The sequence below is a fragment of the Nelumbo nucifera genome, chromosome 1, assembly GCF_055504915.1.
Source record: "Nelumbo nucifera cultivar China Antique chromosome 1, China Antique-T2T, whole genome shotgun sequence".
In the NCBI taxonomy this organism is placed as follows: domain Eukaryota; kingdom Viridiplantae; phylum Streptophyta; class Magnoliopsida; order Proteales; family Nelumbonaceae; genus Nelumbo; species Nelumbo nucifera.
This window is the reverse complement of record NC_142649.1, coordinates 72,336,849-72,357,781: the sequence shown is the minus strand read 5'-3', so window position 1 is coordinate 72,357,781 and position 20,933 is coordinate 72,336,849. Positions and strand designations below refer to the sequence as shown.

General features: G+C 36.6%; 1 protein-coding gene across 2 annotated transcripts; it reads left to right on the top strand.

Moving 5' to 3' along the window:
• The first annotated feature begins 16,634 nt into the window (after positions 1 to 16,634).
• On the top strand, positions 16,635 to 20,187 carry LOC104604849 (N6-mAMP deaminase-like). 2 transcript variants are annotated; one of them, XR_016085575.1, is made up of 11 exons: positions 16,635 to 16,865; positions 17,206 to 17,276; positions 17,392 to 17,483; positions 17,567 to 17,626; positions 17,748 to 17,972; positions 18,558 to 18,634; positions 18,752 to 18,821; positions 18,923 to 19,036; positions 19,397 to 19,463; positions 19,662 to 19,771; positions 19,860 to 20,187. XR_016085575.1 is itself a non-coding variant. In XM_010269402.3 (11 exons), the coding sequence occupies exons 1-11, from the start codon at positions 16,783 to 16,785 to the stop codon at positions 19,982 to 19,984; spliced, it is 1,089 nt and encodes a 362-aa protein (XP_010267704.1). In that variant the 5' UTR covers positions 16,635 to 16,782; the 3' UTR covers positions 19,985 to 20,187. The 2 variants fall into 2 exon arrangements, 1 of the variants encoding a protein (XP_010267704.1); XM_010269402.3 differs by having other exon boundaries at positions 19,667 to 19,771.
• The last annotated feature ends 746 nt before the right edge of the window (positions 20,188 to 20,933 follow it).

The window sequence follows — 20,933 nt, the reverse complement described above, 5'->3', positions numbered from 1 at the left end:
ACTTCGAAGTTTGGTAGACCACAACCGAGCATCATAATAGCTCGGCACTGGCGAGACCCCCAGCTTCAAAGATCGGCAAGCCACAGCCTCAGCTTGGACATGATGTGTCATGCCAAAGCTCAGAACATCATGCCCGAGCATCACAGCGGCCTCAACTCCAAAGCTCGGCGCACCATGGCCGAGCATCACCATTGCACTAAAGCTCAACTTCCACTTGGAATCAGAGCCGTTCCTCGGCTCCACCAGGAGGACGGACCTGGAAGCTCAGTTCGACACCTCGGCTCTCTGCTGAGCTATGCAACCGTGCAACACTTCGCACCAGGCACTCCCCCTCCTTGGCTACAAAACTAGGGGAGTGATGTTTGGATTCTGAAGTTAGAGCTCTTAGAGTTCTGCAATCGATGATGGGAAGATTCCTCGGTCACTTTCCATATTGCTCGGTTCTCAAGATTGTGACAGGCGCCGAGGAACACCAAAGGGGCCAAACGCCCATCCAGACATCAACTTGAAGTTCTTTAGCTAAAGAACAAATTGAACTACTTCATTCATGGACTTCAGAACTGGGGGAGAGGTGTTCGGGTCTTGGCTGAGCTGGCCCTATGAGACACGTGGTCGCCCAATTATTGCCTGGACACGTCATCATAGCTCGGGCACGTCGGCCTAGCTTGGCCACGTCAACATAGCTTAGCCAAGCTACACTATTATGGTGCCCCCCCATCTCCTTTCAGTCACGTCGACTACACATCACGTGGATGAGCACAACTACGGATAAAGAGGAATAACGAAGACAACTCTGCTGGAGAATGGGACTCTATCTCGAATACCTCAATAGCTAACCTCATCCCGACAATCACGGAAGTGTAATCTGACCACGACATGGATCTTTGGCTATAAAAAGGTACTCTATGCTTGAGGTAAAGGATCCTAACTTCTGAGACCTACATTGCTACTTAGCTCGGACCAACATCCTTATAGCTCGGCCCGACCACTTACCCCCTCCTACTGACTTGAGCATCGGAGTACCTACCCGGGGATAACTCCTCGGGCCTCTGACTTCTGCTTCCTTAATCATAGGTCATGAAGCGCGGCTTCGTCCTTGTAGCTCGGCTCCGCCCTGCCAACAAGGACTATCTGGTTGCTTTCTTCAGTTCGTGCACCACCTCGGATTGAGCAGCATTAGATTTTATCAAGAGTAATTTTTCTTTGAATCTCAATGTAAAACTCCGCCCTGCCCCCAATTCTCTATTTACACTTCAAACAAATCCGGCCTAAGGGGTTAGAGAGAAAGGCTTTTAGAGTTTAAGGGTTTAAAATTTAAATTTAAGGATTTAGGTTTTAAGATTTAAGGTTTAGACTTTAGACCATAAATTTTAAGGTTTAGGTTTAGGATTGTTAGGATTTAAATATTTAAGGTTTTAAAATTTAGATTTTAGGATTTAGACTTTAGACTTTAGGGTTTTGGGTTTAAATCTAAAAATCAATAGTTAGTAGGATGCATGTATGGAATAGGAGCCAATGGAAGAAAGCCAGATTGTTTTTCTCGTGATAGAGGTGAAAATTTGTGAACCAACTCAGCTAATATCTAAGGTTGTCAATGGGTCAGGTTTATCCAATATAACCGAACCAATGAATACGGTTCTGTAATTTTGTTCCAATTAATAATTGGGTTGTACTGGTTATATCTATTACTATATAAATTGATACTTACTATATAAATTGCACATGTACACATCACGTGCTCTTACATTGAATCTTACCCATGCGTCCATCGTCCAACACCCTGATTTTACATTTTCAATTCATATCCTTTCTTATTTACCCCTTCCTTGATTTCATATTTCCAATCCTACCCCCTCTTAAAATGATATATATATATATATATATATAATATATTTGTATCTGTACCATTTATAATAATAAGGATGGTGACAATGTTCCATCAAAAAGCCTGATTTTTTATTTTCCATTTTTACCCTTTATCATGTTTTTTATTTTAAATCTAGATTTTTACTTTCCATTTTTACCCTTTATCATTTTTTATTTTAAAGCTTGATTTTCACTTTTCATTTTTACCCTTTGTTATGTTTTTTTATTTTTCAATTTTATTTAATTAATGGTTAACACTTGTAATTGGATAAAACAAATAAAATAACAATAAGACTACTGTGGAACCTATTCCTTACCTTATATGATCTTCTCCCGATGTACCTACTTAATGAACCTCTTCATTGATTAGAACCAACACGTGTCAAGTATCAGATGGTTTGCCCAAACCATGAATTTGAATTGAAGGGAAGAATGGATTTTTTTCAACCTCTCTTTTCATCAGGGAACAATCAGATGATTAAATGAAACTTTTTTTCTCCCTATTTTTTTTTCAATTATCTCTCTTAACGTAAGAAGTTGTATTGGATCAGGAAATGCTCTTAGGTTCATTATATTTATTCATTTTAGGTGTTTTCTCTCGATGATCATCGGGCCAATCCAGTAATCTGACACCCTACCAACGTAATATCGTAGGGATTGTACTTGGTAGGGCCATATGGGTTTGGAATGCATTTTGTTGGTAGAAGATCTGGATTCTTCTATATAAATCAAATGAATGTTCCATTCGAATCTGAATATAAATGAATCAGGATTAACCTATATCCTAATGCTAAGCATTAGATATGCAAATAACGGCCCCACCATTAATGAGAAGAACGGCAAGAGGCAAAAGGTCAAATATAATCATTCACACATGAAGCGAAGACATAAATCCTAAAACCCCAATTCTCTCCTTTAAACCCTTCTCTGCATAGTGTATATCTTATCCACTCCCCCTACTTTACAATAGGAAGGAGGAAGTAAAAATGGCATCTCTCTTATCCTATGCACCTTTTTCCTCAAAATGAAGAAAAGAATATAAATTACAGAAAAAACAAAGAAATACGCAAAAAAATTACAAAAATATAGAAAATCATAAAAATTTCTATACCATACTAAAAAATGAGAATGTTGTCTGTATCATTTAAAAAAATGAGAATGGTGACAATGTTTCGTGAAAAAGCCTGATTTTCACTTTCCATTTTTACCCTTTTTTAGTTTTTTAGTTTTATTTAATTAACAGTTAACACTTGTAATTGGATAAAGCAAATAAAATAATAATAGTTTTTTTATTTTTCCAATTTTATTTAGTTAACTATTCACGCTTGTAACAAATAAAATAATAATAAAACCACTATGGAACCTACTCCTCTTTCTCCCCTTAGGCCTTATCCAATCTTCTCCCCAAAAAGGCTGCAATCGGATCAGATTCTGATTGGATGTAGCAAAATCCGCATCTGATTCGAATGTTAAGAACCTACATTCAAATTTGATCTGAAATTTGATTGGATTTAGAGACTCATATTCGAATTTGAATCCTAACAAACTCATATCATATTCGGATTTAATCCTCCACTTTAAATTCTCTAAAATACCACTAAAATTAAAAAATTATTTATTTTCAACTTTTATATATAATAAATTAATATAAATATAACATACTAAATTTATTATATATAAATTCATATATAATATAATATTTAAAATATATTTTTATAAATTTTAATATAATTATAGAGAATTTATATATTAAAATTAATAAATATTATAATATAATCATATTCAAATTTTAATCAAATCATATTGGGTCAAATCCAAATTCGATCTGATTATTAATTGGATGTAGATTGTAACATCCCAATCTAATCCGATTACATAAATACGTAATCTGAATCCAAGATAATCAGATTGGATGTCAAATTGGGCCTCGGATTTTCGGGTATCATTGACAGGCCTACTTCCGTCAGGCCTACCTAACGAACATCTTCATTGATTAGAGCCAACATGTGTCAAGTATCGGATGGTTTGCCCAAAACCCACGAATTCAAATTGAAGGGAGGAGTGGATTTTTTCGACCTCTCTATTTTCATTATCTAACAATCAATTAGATGATTAAATGAAGCCTTTTCTGGTTTTCTCCCTATTTTTTTCCCATTTCCCCTCTATTTCAATTGTCTCCATTAACATAATAAGTTGTATTGGATTGGGAAATGCTTTTAGGTTCATTATATTGATTTGTTTTAGGGTGTTTTTTCTCGACGATCATCAAGCCAGTCCAATAATCTAACACCCTACCAACGTAATACCGTTGGGGTTTGGTACTTGGTAGGGTCGTAAGGGTTTGGAATGCGTTTTGTTGGCAGGAGATCCAAACTCTTATACAAAAATCATATGGATGTTCAATTCAAATCCGAATATAAATGAATCAAGATCAACCTATATCCAAACGCTAGCCGTTAGAAATGCAAAGAACGACCTCACCATTGACAAGCAGAACGACATGAGGCAAAAGGCCAAATATTATCATTCACACATGAAGTGAATAAATAAATTCAAAAACCCCAGTTCTCTCCTTTAAACCCCTCTATGTATAGTGTATATCTTATCCATTCCCCCTACTTCACAACAAGAAAGAGGATATATAAATGGTGTCTCTTTATCCTATGCACTTTTCTCCTCAAAATAAAGAAAACAATATAAATTACAAAACAAAAAAAAACAAAGAAATACACAAAAGCATTTACAAAAAAAAATAGAAAATCATAAAAGTTTCTATACCATGCTAAAAAAATGAGAAGGTGAAATACACAAAAAAAATTACAAAAAAATATAGAAAATCATAAAAATTTCTATACCATGTATGTCTTATATACTAAAAAATGAGAATGTTGCAATTGGTTTGGCCAAAACACCCTGATTTTACTATCCAACTTTACCCTCAACTTCCTATTTTTTTCCATTATATATATTATCACTACAAAATAATTATGAAAAACATAAAATGAAGAAAACATTATAAATTACAAAAAATAAAGAAATACATTGAAAATTTACAAAAAATGTAGAAAATCATAGAAACGTATATATCATACTGAAAATGAGAATGGTACAATTGGTTTGGTCAAAACACTCTAATTTTACTTTCCAACTTTACCCTCAACTTTCTATTTTTCCTATTATATATATATGTTATTGCAAAATAATTATGAAAAAACACATAAAATGAAGAAAATAATATAAACTATAAAAAACAAAGAAATATAGAGAAAATTTACAAAAAAAAGAGAAAATCATAAAAATTGAAGAAAATAACATAAATTATAAACTTATACCCGATATATAAAAGCATAGTCAAACATCACCATCAATATCAAATACCCCGGGCATCGCACGAGCCATTCCACTAGTAATATATAAAAATCTCTTGATATTTTTAATTTTGTTATATTTTATCAATAAAGGAGCAAATTTCACAAATAGTACATTAAATTATCATTGTTAAAAAAACATATTTTATCAAAATCTAAACAATTTAGCATTATAGTTTCAATTTTATCAAGATTATGGTGCTGTTTGGCAAGTATTTTTTGAAAGATCTTCCAATAGACCTGACAGCCAAAAGATGATGTAAGCTTTTGCACTAAGATCTTAGCAGTCCGAAAACCGTTTGGTTAAGGCATGTCTTCCCATATGTCTTTCCGCACGAAGACGCGATGAAAAGGTCAAGAAGATTGATTTGGAGTTTCCCAAAAATAGCCCAAAATAGGCTTCGTGCATCTTTTCAGATAGACATCCTTTGGTGACTAGATCTTTTCCCAACCAAACAGGAAAAGACCAAAATACAAGCTACCGGGCTTCTAAACAGCCGACAACCTGCATGGAAAGATGTGCCAAACATATTATCAATCATCAAAATAAAATTCTCAATTGTTATTATTATCGACGATTAATAATCAGTTCAGTTCTAGATTCTTCTCTTTCTCCCCATTAATAATAGGAATGAGATTGATAGTCTAACTGTTTGATACATCCTGTCCCGAACCAGACCCGACCCATTGACAGCGGTAAATTCATATCCATTTTAAGTAGTGGGTTGGAAGCAAGGTTCAAATTATCAATACGATACACCACGTATCAGGCGTATTATATCGTATCTTTTGGTCTCAATACACCGATTTACAGGTATTTCGGGATCCTCATTTATTTCAATAAAAAAACATCTTCAAAAATCAAATTAAAAAAAAAAAACTAAAAAATTAAGCGGTGATTTTTTGGTACCAATACGCCCTTATTGATACTTTGAACCTTGTTTGGAAGTGGATATTGGATAATCGATCGGGTATGTTTAAATGTATTATATTTGGTTATGTGAGGGGCATCCATTTGGTAAGATTTTAAATTTCAATACTTGTCAATTTTTGGTAGTAGGTAATAAGTATATTGTCGTAATTAAACGTTTGTTTATTCAAAATCGGATAATGAATAGAGGAAAAATAGATAAATTGTGGGTCCACACCCCACAAAACTCCCTTTATAGTGTCTATCTTTCCAACTCAACAAATCAATCCAGGCGCAGAGATAATTACATCAAACCCTATTTGCATTAGGCATCTCTGATACCGACGCTTGATCTCAAAGATCAATAGGAATGGCAATGGAGTGGGCAGCGACTACATTCCCGTCCCAACTCCCGATTTTGAAATTAATTTCCATATTTGTCCCCAATCCTATCAGAGATAAAATTTGTCTTCCATCCCTGATCTTCGACGGGGATGGGTTTTCCATGGGGACCTGAATCTCGAATTTATTTTAGACAATAGTATTTTTTTTAAATAAATTTATTTAAAATAAATAAAAATTTTAAATTATAAATAATGTTTTAAATATATTTTGATATATAAATAATATATGTTTAATATAAATAACATTTAAATAAATAAATAAATATATATAATCGGGGTCGGGGCAGGGCAAAGACCTCAATCCCCATCCCCGCCCCCGAACCTAATCGAGGATTCCTATTAATCCCCGTCTCCGTCTCCGTCCCCGCCCCGCCAAAACAATCCCTATCCCCCCGACCCGATCGAGTCGGGGAAGTCGGGTCCCTGTCTCCGTGTTTTGTTGCAGTGCAATTTTATTTGCCCTAGTACAAATGTATGAGAGTGTAAATGAAAAGAATGCGAAATTTAGTTTAATTTTGTTTTGGATTTTACTTTATTCTACTTTGGGTCTTATTTTACTTCACTTTTCTTGCAATCAAACAAAGTAAGGTGAAATTTGAAACAAAAATAAACCAAAACTTGTATTCAAATAATTTGCATTACCATAATTTTACATCAGTGCAAATGAATTTGCTTTGCAACCAAACACAACCTCAAAGACTTTAGGTAAAAGTAAAAATGGTTCATTGAAATGGTTGAACCATTGGCATTTAAGTAGAAAAAAATACTTTGGCACCGTCCCTCGTATGATCCGAAAATTGAGCATATATTTAAGGACCCATTTGGTTCGTGGGATTAGAGGTTTGGAATCGGAATCAGAACCCAACTATTTGGTTAAGCAGAATAAGATTCTCATTCTCATTTCTGGTGGAATGGCACTCCATCCCTCTCCTTTGGAAATAAAATCCCAATTTCGATTTTAATTCCTGATGATGCACGATCTGGAAGCTCCTAGCTGGAAGGTTGCTAGGACGTTGCTCACGTGGCGAGCTGGATCAAAGTGCAAAACAGGGATCAGAGAGGTCGGGGTAGATGACCCGGTGAGGCCGCTTCGATACTTAGTATTCAGGTTGTGGTTGCGAGCTAAAATGGTTAGTATTCTGACCGATGTGGATGACCCTTGAGGGGTTGATGCCTTATAAAGTTGAGTTGTTGTAGGTCTCATAAAACGGTTCCGGGATCTTCAGCCTGAGTAGATGAGATTCGTTTCCGCTTTAGGTGGGGAGTAACGTATCAATCAATAAAGTCTATCATTACCGCTCGATCCGGGCGGGGAAAGGATAAATCCTGCCGTTACGTGGCGTAATCCCGGGAGGTTCGGAGTTCGCTGAGAAGATTCTGAAGTCGATTACGTGTCACTTCGATTCTTGGGACCCGAACTGGCTTAGATGCCGATCTGCCTCCTTACCGAGGTGACTCTATGCCGAGGTGGCCTTATACAAAGGTGACCGAACACCTGAGCTCTGAAAACTGCTGACTAGGCTCTTCTTGCTGAATTGTTATCCTATTAGCAAATCGCATCCACGTGACCTTTACTTACTAGGTCATGCCAAATTACCTCTCATCAATTAACCCCCACTCCTCGTGCCAGAGGTCCTAACCCAGCACGAGGAGTTCATGACAAGACCAGGTGAATTTGGCACTAAGTCTAGTTTTAACCAAACAAATTATGGAAATAGACCATTTTAATTCCAAATGTAAATCAAAATGATCCTTAGTTTTTTCTTTTTTTTTCATTACTCATAGGAGATTAAGCTGATAATACAAAGTGGATTATTAATGGTTGTAGAGAATTAGTGGGTGGTGGAGAAGGGATGAGAGATCCATCATATGGATGGCCGAACCCTGCAGGAAGGTTGGGCGAAATTTAAAAAATTTAACTCTCTCCCATCTGGGAATCGCATTCCCTATTTTAGAAAACTGCATTTTCAAGGATCAATCTTGAACCAAACCGGACCAGATCTGAAATCAAAAGGGAGGAGAGGGATATACCTGATACGGAGTAGCAGTAACTTCCAATGAAGGTGTTCACGCTCAAGGAGAAATCCAAAAACTACTTCCACTGAAAATGACACAGTGTGAGATGAAGCAGGATCAGCAGGACTGCTCTTCGGCAAGAATCGAATTCTTCAGCAAGAATGGGGTAGAGGGTTGGTGAGCACGACTTCAAATTGCCTCTTCTGCCAAGAAGCAATATCAAGAACAATTCTTGATCACTTCCACAAGTGGAAATCGAACTGGGTAGAGCGGCAATAACAGGGGAAAACTCTGCAGACTGTTGTAATGCCTGTTGTGTATTTTGCACGTCCACCATGCTCTTTTATTTATAGCCTTAAAGAGACAACCTCCTAATCTGATTAGGAGTTTCCTGATCCAAATCTTTATTTGGATCTGGACTCTTTAAGTGATAAGGATAATCCCTTATCTTATCTGCAGTTTAAGATCAACTTGATCCTAATCAAATTAGGAGTTTCCTGATCCAAATCTTTAGTTGGATCTGGACTCTTTAAGTGGATAAGACTTATCCTCTTATCCTTATCTACTAATCCAAACCCAGATTTCCCCTATTTAATTAATCTAATTAACCCAGTTCGAATTGGGCTTTAGGCCTATTAAGTTTATATGCTCACTTAACCTCTTAACCTGTTGCCAGTTGGCTCTCCTTGTATGGCGTGGAACCCAAACATTGATTTACACATCAGCCACATGGGTTCAGCCCAGCCTTTGTTACAAGGCCTGGCCGAATTCACTGTAGGAGACAGTGAACCCCTGAGCCCATCACCATAGGCTCTTAATGGGCTCAACATTTACACTAAATGGTCATTGGGTCTAGCCAGCTTATGAAAACCCAAGGATTGTGAGCAGATGCAAGATTAGCCTATCAGGTATTACCCTCAATGGTCTTACACTTAAACTCTTAGCCCATAATGATCAAACACTGCCCGACAAGAGAGGACATCTCCCTCGACTGCAAGGAACAGTGTTGCACTCTCTACTCGCATGGATCCCAAGAATTAAAACATTTTGCAAACATTTTGAAACCATAATATATATATATATATATATATATATATATATATATATATATATATATCTTTATATAAATATATTTTGCAAAAAACAAATTTCAACAGTTGAAATCAACTGCCGGCAGTTTAAGTTTCCATCAGAGAGAGTGCATCCTCGATCATTCACTTTATCCAACAAAAGGGTTGATCCTATCATTATGATCACCCACTCAGATGAATTCTCGGACTGTCCCAACATACCCAGGTTTCGACCCCCTCTAAGGATCTCACTAATTGGCATATCAAAGACAACCCAATCCGACACCCAATGCAGTACCATAATCGAGTCTAGGGGTCAGGTGTAACATTTCAGTTTTGCCCATCTATCTCCAAGGTCCAAGGCAATACTGAAATTTTGGTCCGGTTCAGGATTTCAAGAAAAACCCACACTGCATGTACCTCAGGTCCCACACTGGCAGTTAAGACAAGCCATCCCAACCAACTTGGCGGTACATCAGTGTTAGCCTTGGCAGGATAAATCTCCCCAGATCTATCCAACGGCTGTGAAGATTCTAAACTAATACGAGTCTCATATGCGTCCAGTTTAAGGGTATTACACAAAAGCACACTATAATAACATGAATCAAATATATACTTTATTCATTTATAATAAATGTCATAATATACATCATGCTGATTGGAGCTGCAATTCAGATTTCTGAGATGGATTGCAGTCCACTTATCCCTAAACTTTAAAGAAGTGTTTTTTTTTCAGTTTTTGATATTTTGTCATAATAAGGATTATTTTTTTAGGTATTGAAAGAAAAAAAAAAGAGAGGGAAGTAAAAATTAAAGGAAGTGAAGAGAAACATAATAGTTTTCCTCGTTTATTGTTTGGTTAATTTGCTGTAGGAAAAACTAAGGTCCTGTTTGATTTGTGGGAATAGGGGTCTGGAATTGGAATGGGTCATTCTGATTCTAATTGTTTGGTTGGGTAGAATCTGAATCTCATTCCCATTCTTGTTGGAATGGCATTCCCCTATTCCTTCCCCCTCCTTTAAGATGAAATCTCATTTCAGCTGAATCAAATTCCCATTCTAATTCCTGTCTGAGCCAAACAGACTATAGGAGCCTAAAGACAAAAAAAAATAGATGGTTAGGTTTAATATTTTGGGGGTTACAAAGCTCGGCCTGGCCCATCTCGAAAATTTGTAGTATTAACTTATACTTACAAGCCCAGTTCCACTCAAGAGAGAGAGAGAGAGGGGCCCAGTTCTGGGGGCGGGACTCAAACAACCCTAATGCTGTTACCTTGGTCCAAGATCATCCCTGATTCCTTTGTGAAAAAATATTTCTATTTGAAATATTTCTTGGCTTCTTACGAGGGGATTTTCTTTTGTTATCATAGTCTCTTTATGTGATTTATCATATCGTTTTCTTCAATGATCATGTAACATGACAAAATCATTGTGTTTGGTATCTTACGTATCATATTGTTTTTCTTTTTTTCAATCATTATCACGAAAAGCTAACACCACTATTTTTCAATTTTGAAGACTAGTTTTCTCACTCTAATGAATAGTTTGCCGGCTTTACACCACAAGTACAGAGACAATGCATGTTCTTGAGTGCTTGTTCCAAGGGATGCGGTGGAAAATAAGTTGAAATGCAAAATAAAATACATGTTCAGTGGGCTGATCTAGAGATCGGGTCATATTGGGCCGGCATGGTCCGCACAGCCCACGACTCGAGTTCATGCGGACCCGTGCCATGTCGTGGACTGAGTCTTGGGCCAGGCTAGGTCGTAGAGTAGGCCAAGCTATGAGAGGTATCTTTGAAAAAAAATTAAAAAAAATAATAAAAAAATTAAAGTAAAATAACAAAATATAAAAAAAAATATAAAAGTGTTAAAGTTTTATTTTATATGAATTTTGACGTATACAATTGTTTATATATGTAATAATAAAATGAAATAGTAGAAAAAACTGAAAATAAAATTATATATATTAATATATTTTATATTATATATATAATACGTAATATATATGGATTGTGCTGGCACGTGGGCTGCGGGCGGCATGATACACACTATCATGCCATGTCGTGCCAGCCCATGGACCTGAAACCCCAGGCCTGACATGGCCCGTGTTCCATCGTGTTGGACCATGGGCGGCATGGCCCGATTTACACCACTAAGCTGATTTGACTTTTAACTCCGGTCATGTTTCGAAATTCAAACTAGAAAATTTAGCTCATATTATTTAATCAAATTAAATTTAATCTAGTTTCCTAACTCAAATAAAAAGCTTGTTAGATAAGCTTGCAGGACATTGCATCATTACAGGTTCCATTATTCTAGGCAAAGTGTGTTATTTAAGCCAAGGAGTACAAATACAAATATGTAGAGTACAAAACCTAGTATTTTATATTGTTTTGTATGTATTTGCACTGTACATATTTGTATTTGTACTCTTCCCAAACTGAAGTACAAATACAAATATGTACAATGCAAAATAAGGTTTAAAAATATTAAATATATGTTTTTGTACTGTATATATTTGTACGTGTACTCTTTTCAAATTGAGCTTAGACTCCATTTGGAAGGAATACAAATACAAATATGTAGAGTGCAAAACCTTGTATTTTATATTATTTTGTATGTATTTGTATTATGCTCAATTTGGGAAGAGTATAAATAATATAAAGTGCAAATGCATACAAAATATAAGGTTATGCACTTTATACATTTGTATCTGTACTCCTTCAGATGAAAAAACACAAATACAAATATGTAGAGTGCAAAACCTTGGATTTTGTATTTATTTATACTGTACATGTATTCTTTCCAAGGTGAGCTTTAGACTGCATTTGGAAATGATGCAAATGGAGTATAAATCCCGATTCAGGGTAAATTTTTATTCTAGTTCACTTTTTCTTGTGCTTGGCAATACTACATTTATGCGTTGACAAATGATTGACCAATGCATATTTACATTGATAATAAGATGCAAAATTACATCAATAAAAAAAAAGTAAATTTGCATTTAAGTGGGCTTTTGATAAAAAGAAAAAAGAAAAAAAACATATGTTTTATTGGAATTCATGTTTGCATCCGTTACAACTAAAAGTCTATTTGGTAAAAAGATAAATTTGTCAGTGTAAAATTAACCCAATTTTACAATTTAAATGAACCGTTTCACACTACATATTTACATTCACATTTATTTGCATCGTTTCCTTAATTGCAAATCAGACCCCATTTAATCTCTTAAATCATATTAAAAAACAACTGAAATGATTCAAAACTTATATAACGAGTCCAACGTTCAAAGTATAAATATGATAAAAGACAAATTTAAGAAACATCATGATGCAAAGGAAAAAAAGGTGGAGATACACTTGGGTAAACTACCGGAGTTTATATAAATCCCAAAATTACATTAGCAATGCTAAATACAAGGCTTAAAACATAACGTATAAACAAATAAGAAACATATATTTTAGTTATGCAAAATGTGAGCCAAGGTTCAAAATAATATAAAAGTGAGTTAAGAGTTGAAATTTACGTACCATATTACTTTGACAAGTTGTCATGGTATGGTGTAATGGTGAATATCCTACACGGCAAAATGAGATATGCCGCCTGAAACAGCATCACACGTCTTACATGCGTTCAGAATAAGCTATTGCCAAACTCTTGCCATCAGTAGAGCCTGCGTATAAGGTTGATAGAGAAATCTCTCGCTGTTGGCCATGACACATTAACCCATTGAGTTCGGATCTAACTCCAACACAGGGTCCCTACAAAGTGGGCCCAACAGCTGTTGCATTCGTGCATTGAGAATATCTTCCAGTGAGATGTTCTAGATGTATAACTGTTACAGTAACAGTTGGGACCGGTCCGTATCCCTTGTCTTTTTATCAAAAGAAAAGGGAGTATAATTACCCTTTTACCCTACAATTATGGTAACGTGTCCCCAAAAACATTCCTAACAGTCTAGGCTATTGGCAGGTTGGGATTTGCTCCCAACAAAACCTATTTCAACGGAGTAGTGTGTTAAACGTCTCCATTACATTCCTGTCATATATTGGGAACATTTTCTAATACACAGTGGAGATGTACTTTGGGACATTGTAGGGGGCTAATTTGATCTCTAACCTGATATCGGACCTCCTACACACAAGAACTCTGCCCATATCTATCCACAGCACACTACTCCCGTGAATTGAGAACATTTCTCATATATAATTCTATGTAAGAGGATGAGATGTTCCCCTTATGTGACTGCAATATTATATGGGTAGTTGTGGGCAGAGTTCTTATAGGCAAGAGAGCCAGACTCCAAAAAATAATCCCTCAATTCTCGTACAACGTTATCCAATCTGTGACGGTGGATTTACAAAAAATAACCAAGCCTCATCTGAAATAGTAGTTTTGGATGCAAACTTTGAATTTTTATATGCTATTAGTAATAAAATTAAGAGGTTTTATAGTTCAATCCATCTCTAGAGTGGAACTAAAATTTCTACGAATAAACTGAATCTTGCCCAGATGCCAAATTCACGAATAAGATACGAAATGTGAAGCATTTCTTCAAAGCCTTTTGTTTGAGATGAAAAATGGATGGACTAGTATCACAGTCTACACATATTGCAAAGGGTTGGTGGATGTGCTATGAGGAAATATGGAGTTCTTTTGACTAGAGTCTAGGAATATTTTATTTAGACTAGAGAAAAAACCCTTGCTGCTCATCTAGTGGCTCATAAGGCAAAATACGCTGAATTCTTTTGTTACTGTGAAAGCATTCCTAGCTAGCTGAACCTCTCTTCTGATGTTGCTTAATATAATTTACCTTTAATCTATCAAAAAACAGAAAAGGAAAGATCATGTTGGAAGTGTGTTGAAATGTATTACACCAATGCTGCTTTTTGGAAGGTGTTTTTTTAGAAAACGATGTCACATTGATATGTCGTTTTCTCAAAAGAACAAAATATATATATATATAGGCATTTTTAACAAGGTTTTTAAAATCGAACCACAATGAGAATAATTCCGGGGTCTGGTTTTTGAGTCAAACGGCTTGACCATTCGAACCAAAAAGATAATTCGTTCTGATAAAAAAATAAAAAATAATAAAAAAAGTAAAAATGGTCAAAAAACATTGTTTAGGTTGATGGTTCAACCACCTAGGTCAGCGGTTTACTGACCAAATCAATGGTTTTTTTTCTAAAAAGTGATTCTGGGCAGAAACGGAACCTATCAAGTGATCGATTCCCGATTTTTCTAATCCAATTTTGAAAACATTGTTTTTTAATATCACATCATCATACTATTGCTATCAACAGTAAAAAGAACAATAAAACATCAAAAAAGATATTTTCTCATACTATACCTTTCCCGATTTCCAATTTGCAATGCATGGTATGAAAAAACATTTTTCAAAAAAAAAAGTATAGCCAAACATCAATTATCTGAAAAACCGATTTCCAAACATGGCACTGATGTAGTGATGTGGCACCATTTTTCAAGAAAATAGCATTGATTACAAAAACTAGCTTAACCAAGGGTACCGGGTACGTATGTGGCAAATATACAAGTCATATATCGAGCCTACCCATTTCCACTTGGCTTTATCAAAAGAGTCACATGACCTAACTGTGTTTCAACTTTAGAACTTTGACAAAAAAAAAAAAAGTAAATTTCGATAAAGTGTCACTAAACGCCATTAGGCACTACATCAATAAAGTGTCACTAAACGCTTATCATTTCAGAAAGCTTCAAATGAAACTTTCTCAAATGGGAGGGATGCATAGAAATTGATGTAAATTTCGATACATACAGATGTGCATAATGAGGTCTTTACCGATGAAACACTTATGTGACAACATTTCTTCAATCGTAGCAAATGTGGTTTCTATCAGCTGGGAAGCCCAAATTCTAGGCTGGTGTAGCATATCGTTGTTGGGCCATTATCCTCCACATAAGATTCATAGAGCATTCGAGGAGTCAATGTTCCATGACTTCTACTTCAACGGTTGAACCAGACGGCACTTGGCCTATAACAATAGGCTGAACCAACCTGACATATGGGACCGGGGACCCACATGCCTAGATTTCGATCAATCGCGACAGTCAACAGACTCATGTTGTCATGATGACGTGGCCTATCATGGTTGGCCCAGTGTTCTCCGGTTCCGTAGCGGATTTGGAGTCCATCGTGGCGGGCCCCCGGGCTGACAAAGTAGAATTCGGATTTAGTACTCACAGAATCGTCTTCACACCGTGCTCACAGCCAATCGTTTGTGAGCAGGGTGTGAGGACGGTTATGTGAGTACTGAATCCATACCTGACAAAGTAACGGACTGTCACAGAGACACATAACATTTCTGAGCCTCCGACCGTAACCAAATTACCAAAAACCTATTTGGCAGACATCGGCGTTAAAACGCAAATCACGGCCGGCCATTTTCAACCAACCACCACGGATTGAGCACCAGCAACTGATGTGGGCCCCATCAATCGGGGATGTCTCGTTACACCACACTAGTATGAGGGTGTGGCCCACCGTTTTGTCTTCAATCATCCACCCGAGATAGAGGAACATCGTTTTGTAAAGACGGGACAAACAGGGGCTACGTTCCTGTGATGGGGCCTACTGTACATTATCATGTTCTCTGTAACATTAGTGAACGTCATCACTCATCACGGCGCTCTCTCTCTCTCTCTTTTCTAGGGTGCAGCGGGTGAAAACAAAAAAACAATTATCTAATAAAAGCAGTGTGAACTTTTTGATATGAGCACGATTTTCCAGTCTCGGCAGGCCGTCATACTCATTCTGCCAGGAGCACTTGCGCAAACCGGATCATCTGCGCAAGAAGTATCAACCGTTTGATCTGATCGAGATGGGTCTCAGTATTAGGCTGGCTCCACTGAAAATAATTTCCAGCGTAAATCATCGACACCTCGTATGGTTCAATGCTGATGCAGTTGCACTGTATCATTGTCTCTTTTTTATCTTCTCTTCTCACCAATAATACCATACAGAGCTATTCATTTGCGCAAGCCGGCGAGCGCTTCTTTAGATTTTGAAGAGTAGGAGAGAGAGGCCCTGAAGAAGAAGAAGAAGAAGAACGACCAGAGGCTGTCGTCTTCGTTCTGTATTCTGTGTGGAGAGAGAGAGACAGAGATGGATATGGAGTGGTGGGTGTCACAGCCGAAGATCGAACTACACGCTCACCTAAACGGATCAATTAGAGATTCTACATTGCTGTAAGCGTCTATCTACTCTCGTTCTTCTTTCTTGTTATGTTGTATCGAAAACTATTTATATGCCACCATCATCTCTCTATGACTCTGTTATCTGATTATCTCTACTTGCCAAGCTATAATGGAAATCACTGTTACTCGGTTTTTGGATTTGAGGGGTGCTGCCTTTGCTCCCGGACTAAACTCTTCCGGACGGGTCTTGAGAAATGGATTTTGATTCCTTGTTTATTACAAGATTTGAGCTTTTTTATACTAGAATTAGACCTTAAAAAGCTTCAATTTGTCATATTGAGTGCCCTGTAATGGTGGGTCATGATGTGTTTGAGCTTCAAATGTTGCACAGTGAACTTGCTAGAGTTCTGGGTGAAAAAGGCGTCCTAGACATCGCTGGGTTGGAGCATGTCATCAAGAAAAGTATGTGTTCCTTTTCTTCATAAAATGAAGAGGCGGAATAATTAGTTCTCCTCTGGAGAATCCTCTTCTTGCTGAAGCTGTGTATGCATTCTCCTTAATTGATATCTATATGCAGATTGTCGTTCTCTTCCAGAGTGTTTCAAGTTGTTTGATCTGATCCATGTACTCACTACCGATCATGCAACTGTAACCAGGATAACTAAAGAAGTAATCTCCCTTTTCGATTCTCCTATCTTCTTTTTACCATGCAAGTCCTACACAATTTTGTTAGGAATCTGTTCTCTGAGCAGGTTGTTGAAGACTTCGCTGCTGAGAACATTGTGTATTTAGAGCTAAGAACAACACCAAAGGTACTCGAAGTGATTCAGCCTGTTTTTTTTTTTTCTGCACCCGCTTAGTTTCTTTGGGGATAACAAGCATTTGTTGACAATGGAGTCGCTATATATAACATTTTGGTTTTGATTTACACAGAAGAACGAATCTATAGGGATGAGTAAACGCTCTTACATGGATGCGGTGATAAGGGGTTTAAGGACTGTCGATGCAGTTGATGTTGCTTTCATCCCTTCTCAAACAAGCTCCGAGAATTCGATAACACCTGTCACCGGTGCATGTGAAACAACAAGGAAAAAGATATACATTCGTCTTCTTCTCAGCATTGATCGTCGTGAAACGACTGCAGCTGCATTGGAGACTGTAAGTAATGTGGAATCTTCTTTCTTGTAAGGCTAAAATCAAGTTTTTACCATATCAAGAACAAAATTCCTGACCTTTCAAAAATGGGAGATTTCCTGGAAAAGTTTTGCATGAAATTTTGAATGGTGTTAATTTTCCTATTCGAGTGCTGTATTAGGGAAGGTATATATATTAAAATCAAGTTTTTACCATATCAAGAACAAAATTTCTGACCTTTCAAAAATGGGAGATTTCCTGGAAAAGTTTTGCATGAAATTTTGAATGGTGTTAATTTTCCTATTCGAGTGCTGTATTAGGGAAGGTATATATATTAAAAAAGCTGTTAAAAATAGGCATGATTAACGCTTAATTAAGTTCCTAATGTAATTGTAATTATAAGAATTTGTTAGTTTGCTACGGTCAAACAACATTATGTAACTGGAAAAGTTCCTTTAGTGTATAGGTTTCCTACCTTTCCCTACTTTTTCTTTCAAACCAAACACAGCCTAAGTGAAATTGGTGAAAAGATTGCCATGTTTCAGGGAAATTGCATATGGTGGCTGAAGCTGAGTTAACAACATATTGTCCTTTGCTTTATGCTTGCAGGTTCAACTGGCACTAGAAATGAGGGATTTGGGGGTAGTCGGTATTGATCTTTCTGGAAATCCCATTGTGGGTAAATGGTACTTCCTTTTAGCCACGAAGATTGTAGAGAAGATTAGTTATACACTTACACCTATTGTAATTGGTTATATATATTTCACAATTATACTTCCCATGTTTTGGGTATTCTGTGGCAGGGAGACATTCTTGCCAGCACTAAAATTTGCCAAGGAACAAGGTCTCCTTGTTACTCTTCACTGTGGAGAGGTGTGGCAGGCTTCTGAGCGTCTACTCTACCTTAAAAGAATAATCTTCTGTATGATCAGAATTACACTAACTATTTTATTGTTATATCTTAGCACATATAGGTCCCCAATAGGAAGGAAATCCAAGCAATGCTGGACTTTGTTCCCCAGAGGATTGGCCACGCCTGTTTCCTTGAAGAAGAAGACTGGGAAAAGTTGAAGTCATCTAAGATTCCAGTTTGTTTTTATGCCTCATTCTTTTTTTTTCATTCATTTCTTTCTATTACAGTGTTACTTTTTAGGGCTGGAGGACAGGATAAACTATTATTCCTGTCTACCTCTTATGCATGCTCGCCTGCATTTGTGTGTGTGTGTGTGTTGGGGAAATGGGGCTGGGGGTTTGTTTGTTGTGTCTTGAATGATTAACCCAGGTCCGAAATATCTTATTATCTTATTCTGAGTGACCAAGAAGATTTTTGTCCAGGACAGAGCTTCCAAGCATAGAGATAACCCAAGGATAGCCCTTCTCTGTTCTCCTGTTCTGACATGATACTATTTCTCCATCTTCATGTTTATATCATTTTCAAAATCATGCAGGTCGAAATTTGTTTGACATCCAACATCATGACTCAGACCATTGCTTCCCTTGATGATCATCATTTTGGTTAGCTCTTCAACTTTATCTAAATTCTGGAAATTTCAATATTAAATGCCAGAAATTGGAAAATAAAATAAAAGAAAATCATTTTGCCATTTGCTCTTCCCAAATTAGTAAAATAAAATCCTCAATGGTTTCTGCATATTCTTGTTTTACTCATCTAGAACCATGTATGATTTCTACTCTAAAATGGGCTATTGTCAGCACAGTTGATCTCTACAACATGAAGCATCCATTAGTCTTGTGCACCGACGATGCAGGGGTGTTTTCCACCAGTCTTTCCCAGGAATATAGTATTGCAGCATCTTCATTTGGTTAGTGTTATCATCCAAATGCCTATAAATGGAACCTACATACACTGATCTCCCATTACTTATTTCTTATTTTTTTGTTAATAACAAGGTATTGGCAAGTGGGAAATGTTTCAGCTGGCAAGGGATGCTATAGAATTTGTGTTTGCAGATGATACTGTGAAGAAGGATCTGAGAGAAATATTTGATTCAGCTGAGAGGAAGCTTCGGATATGAGTTTATATGCATGCAAAAGCAATAAGTGGGATAACAATTGGCACTTGGAAATTTAGAATTTAGATGCCATGAAGGACCTGAACAGTTTGATTTTCTTAGAAATATGGCAGATATCATTCTTGTTATTGATAGAATGCTAGCACACTTGTACTGGATGGAAACTATAATTTTCTGATGAAATCAATTCCATATATTGTAGACTAGACTTGTGTTGGTATTTGGTCTTCAATGTGCTTCTCTTTCTAACTATTTGGGTAGCCATGGTCTCAGACTCTCAGTGAAAGAAGAGGTTTTAAGGACTGAAATGATACCGTCCTGATTGGAAAGCTTGTTTGATTGTTCATGTCTGTGCAACTTTGGTGGTGCAATTGCCCATTCATTGTGAATCACAGTGCATTTTCTTTTTCTTTTTTGGGTTTAGGGCTGTCGCTGGTTGCTGCCGCATAGACGTTTTTTCAATGCCACATCAGTATAGTAAAAAAAACAATAAAATACCCATACCACACCTTTCAAAAAAAATATAACCAAACAGCAGACATGGTCTGAAAAATGGATTTCAGGTGTGGAATTGATGTGGTACAGTTTTTCATGAAAACGGCATGGCGCAAGTTGTGTTTGGTTTCTAGTAAAATTGTTTAATTGGAGAAAGTTGTGAGAGCCCTGAAGACATTTATTGAAATCCCTTGAAGATTGTTCCACCACCTTTCCAATTTTAGTATTTTTCTCAAAAACCAACTGTAGTAAATAAAGCAAAGTGCATGAGAAATAGATGGCTATCATGCAATGTGAATAAGAAGATCAACTATTATCCAAACAAATGACTAATGGAAAAAAAATAGATTTGAAAAAAAAATGTTCAATATCTAGAGTTTCAGCGAGGAGAGAAAGTGTCACCAACGGACATGGTCACCTAGATGGTCTGCCGTCTGCACGGTATAAAAAAAGGGAT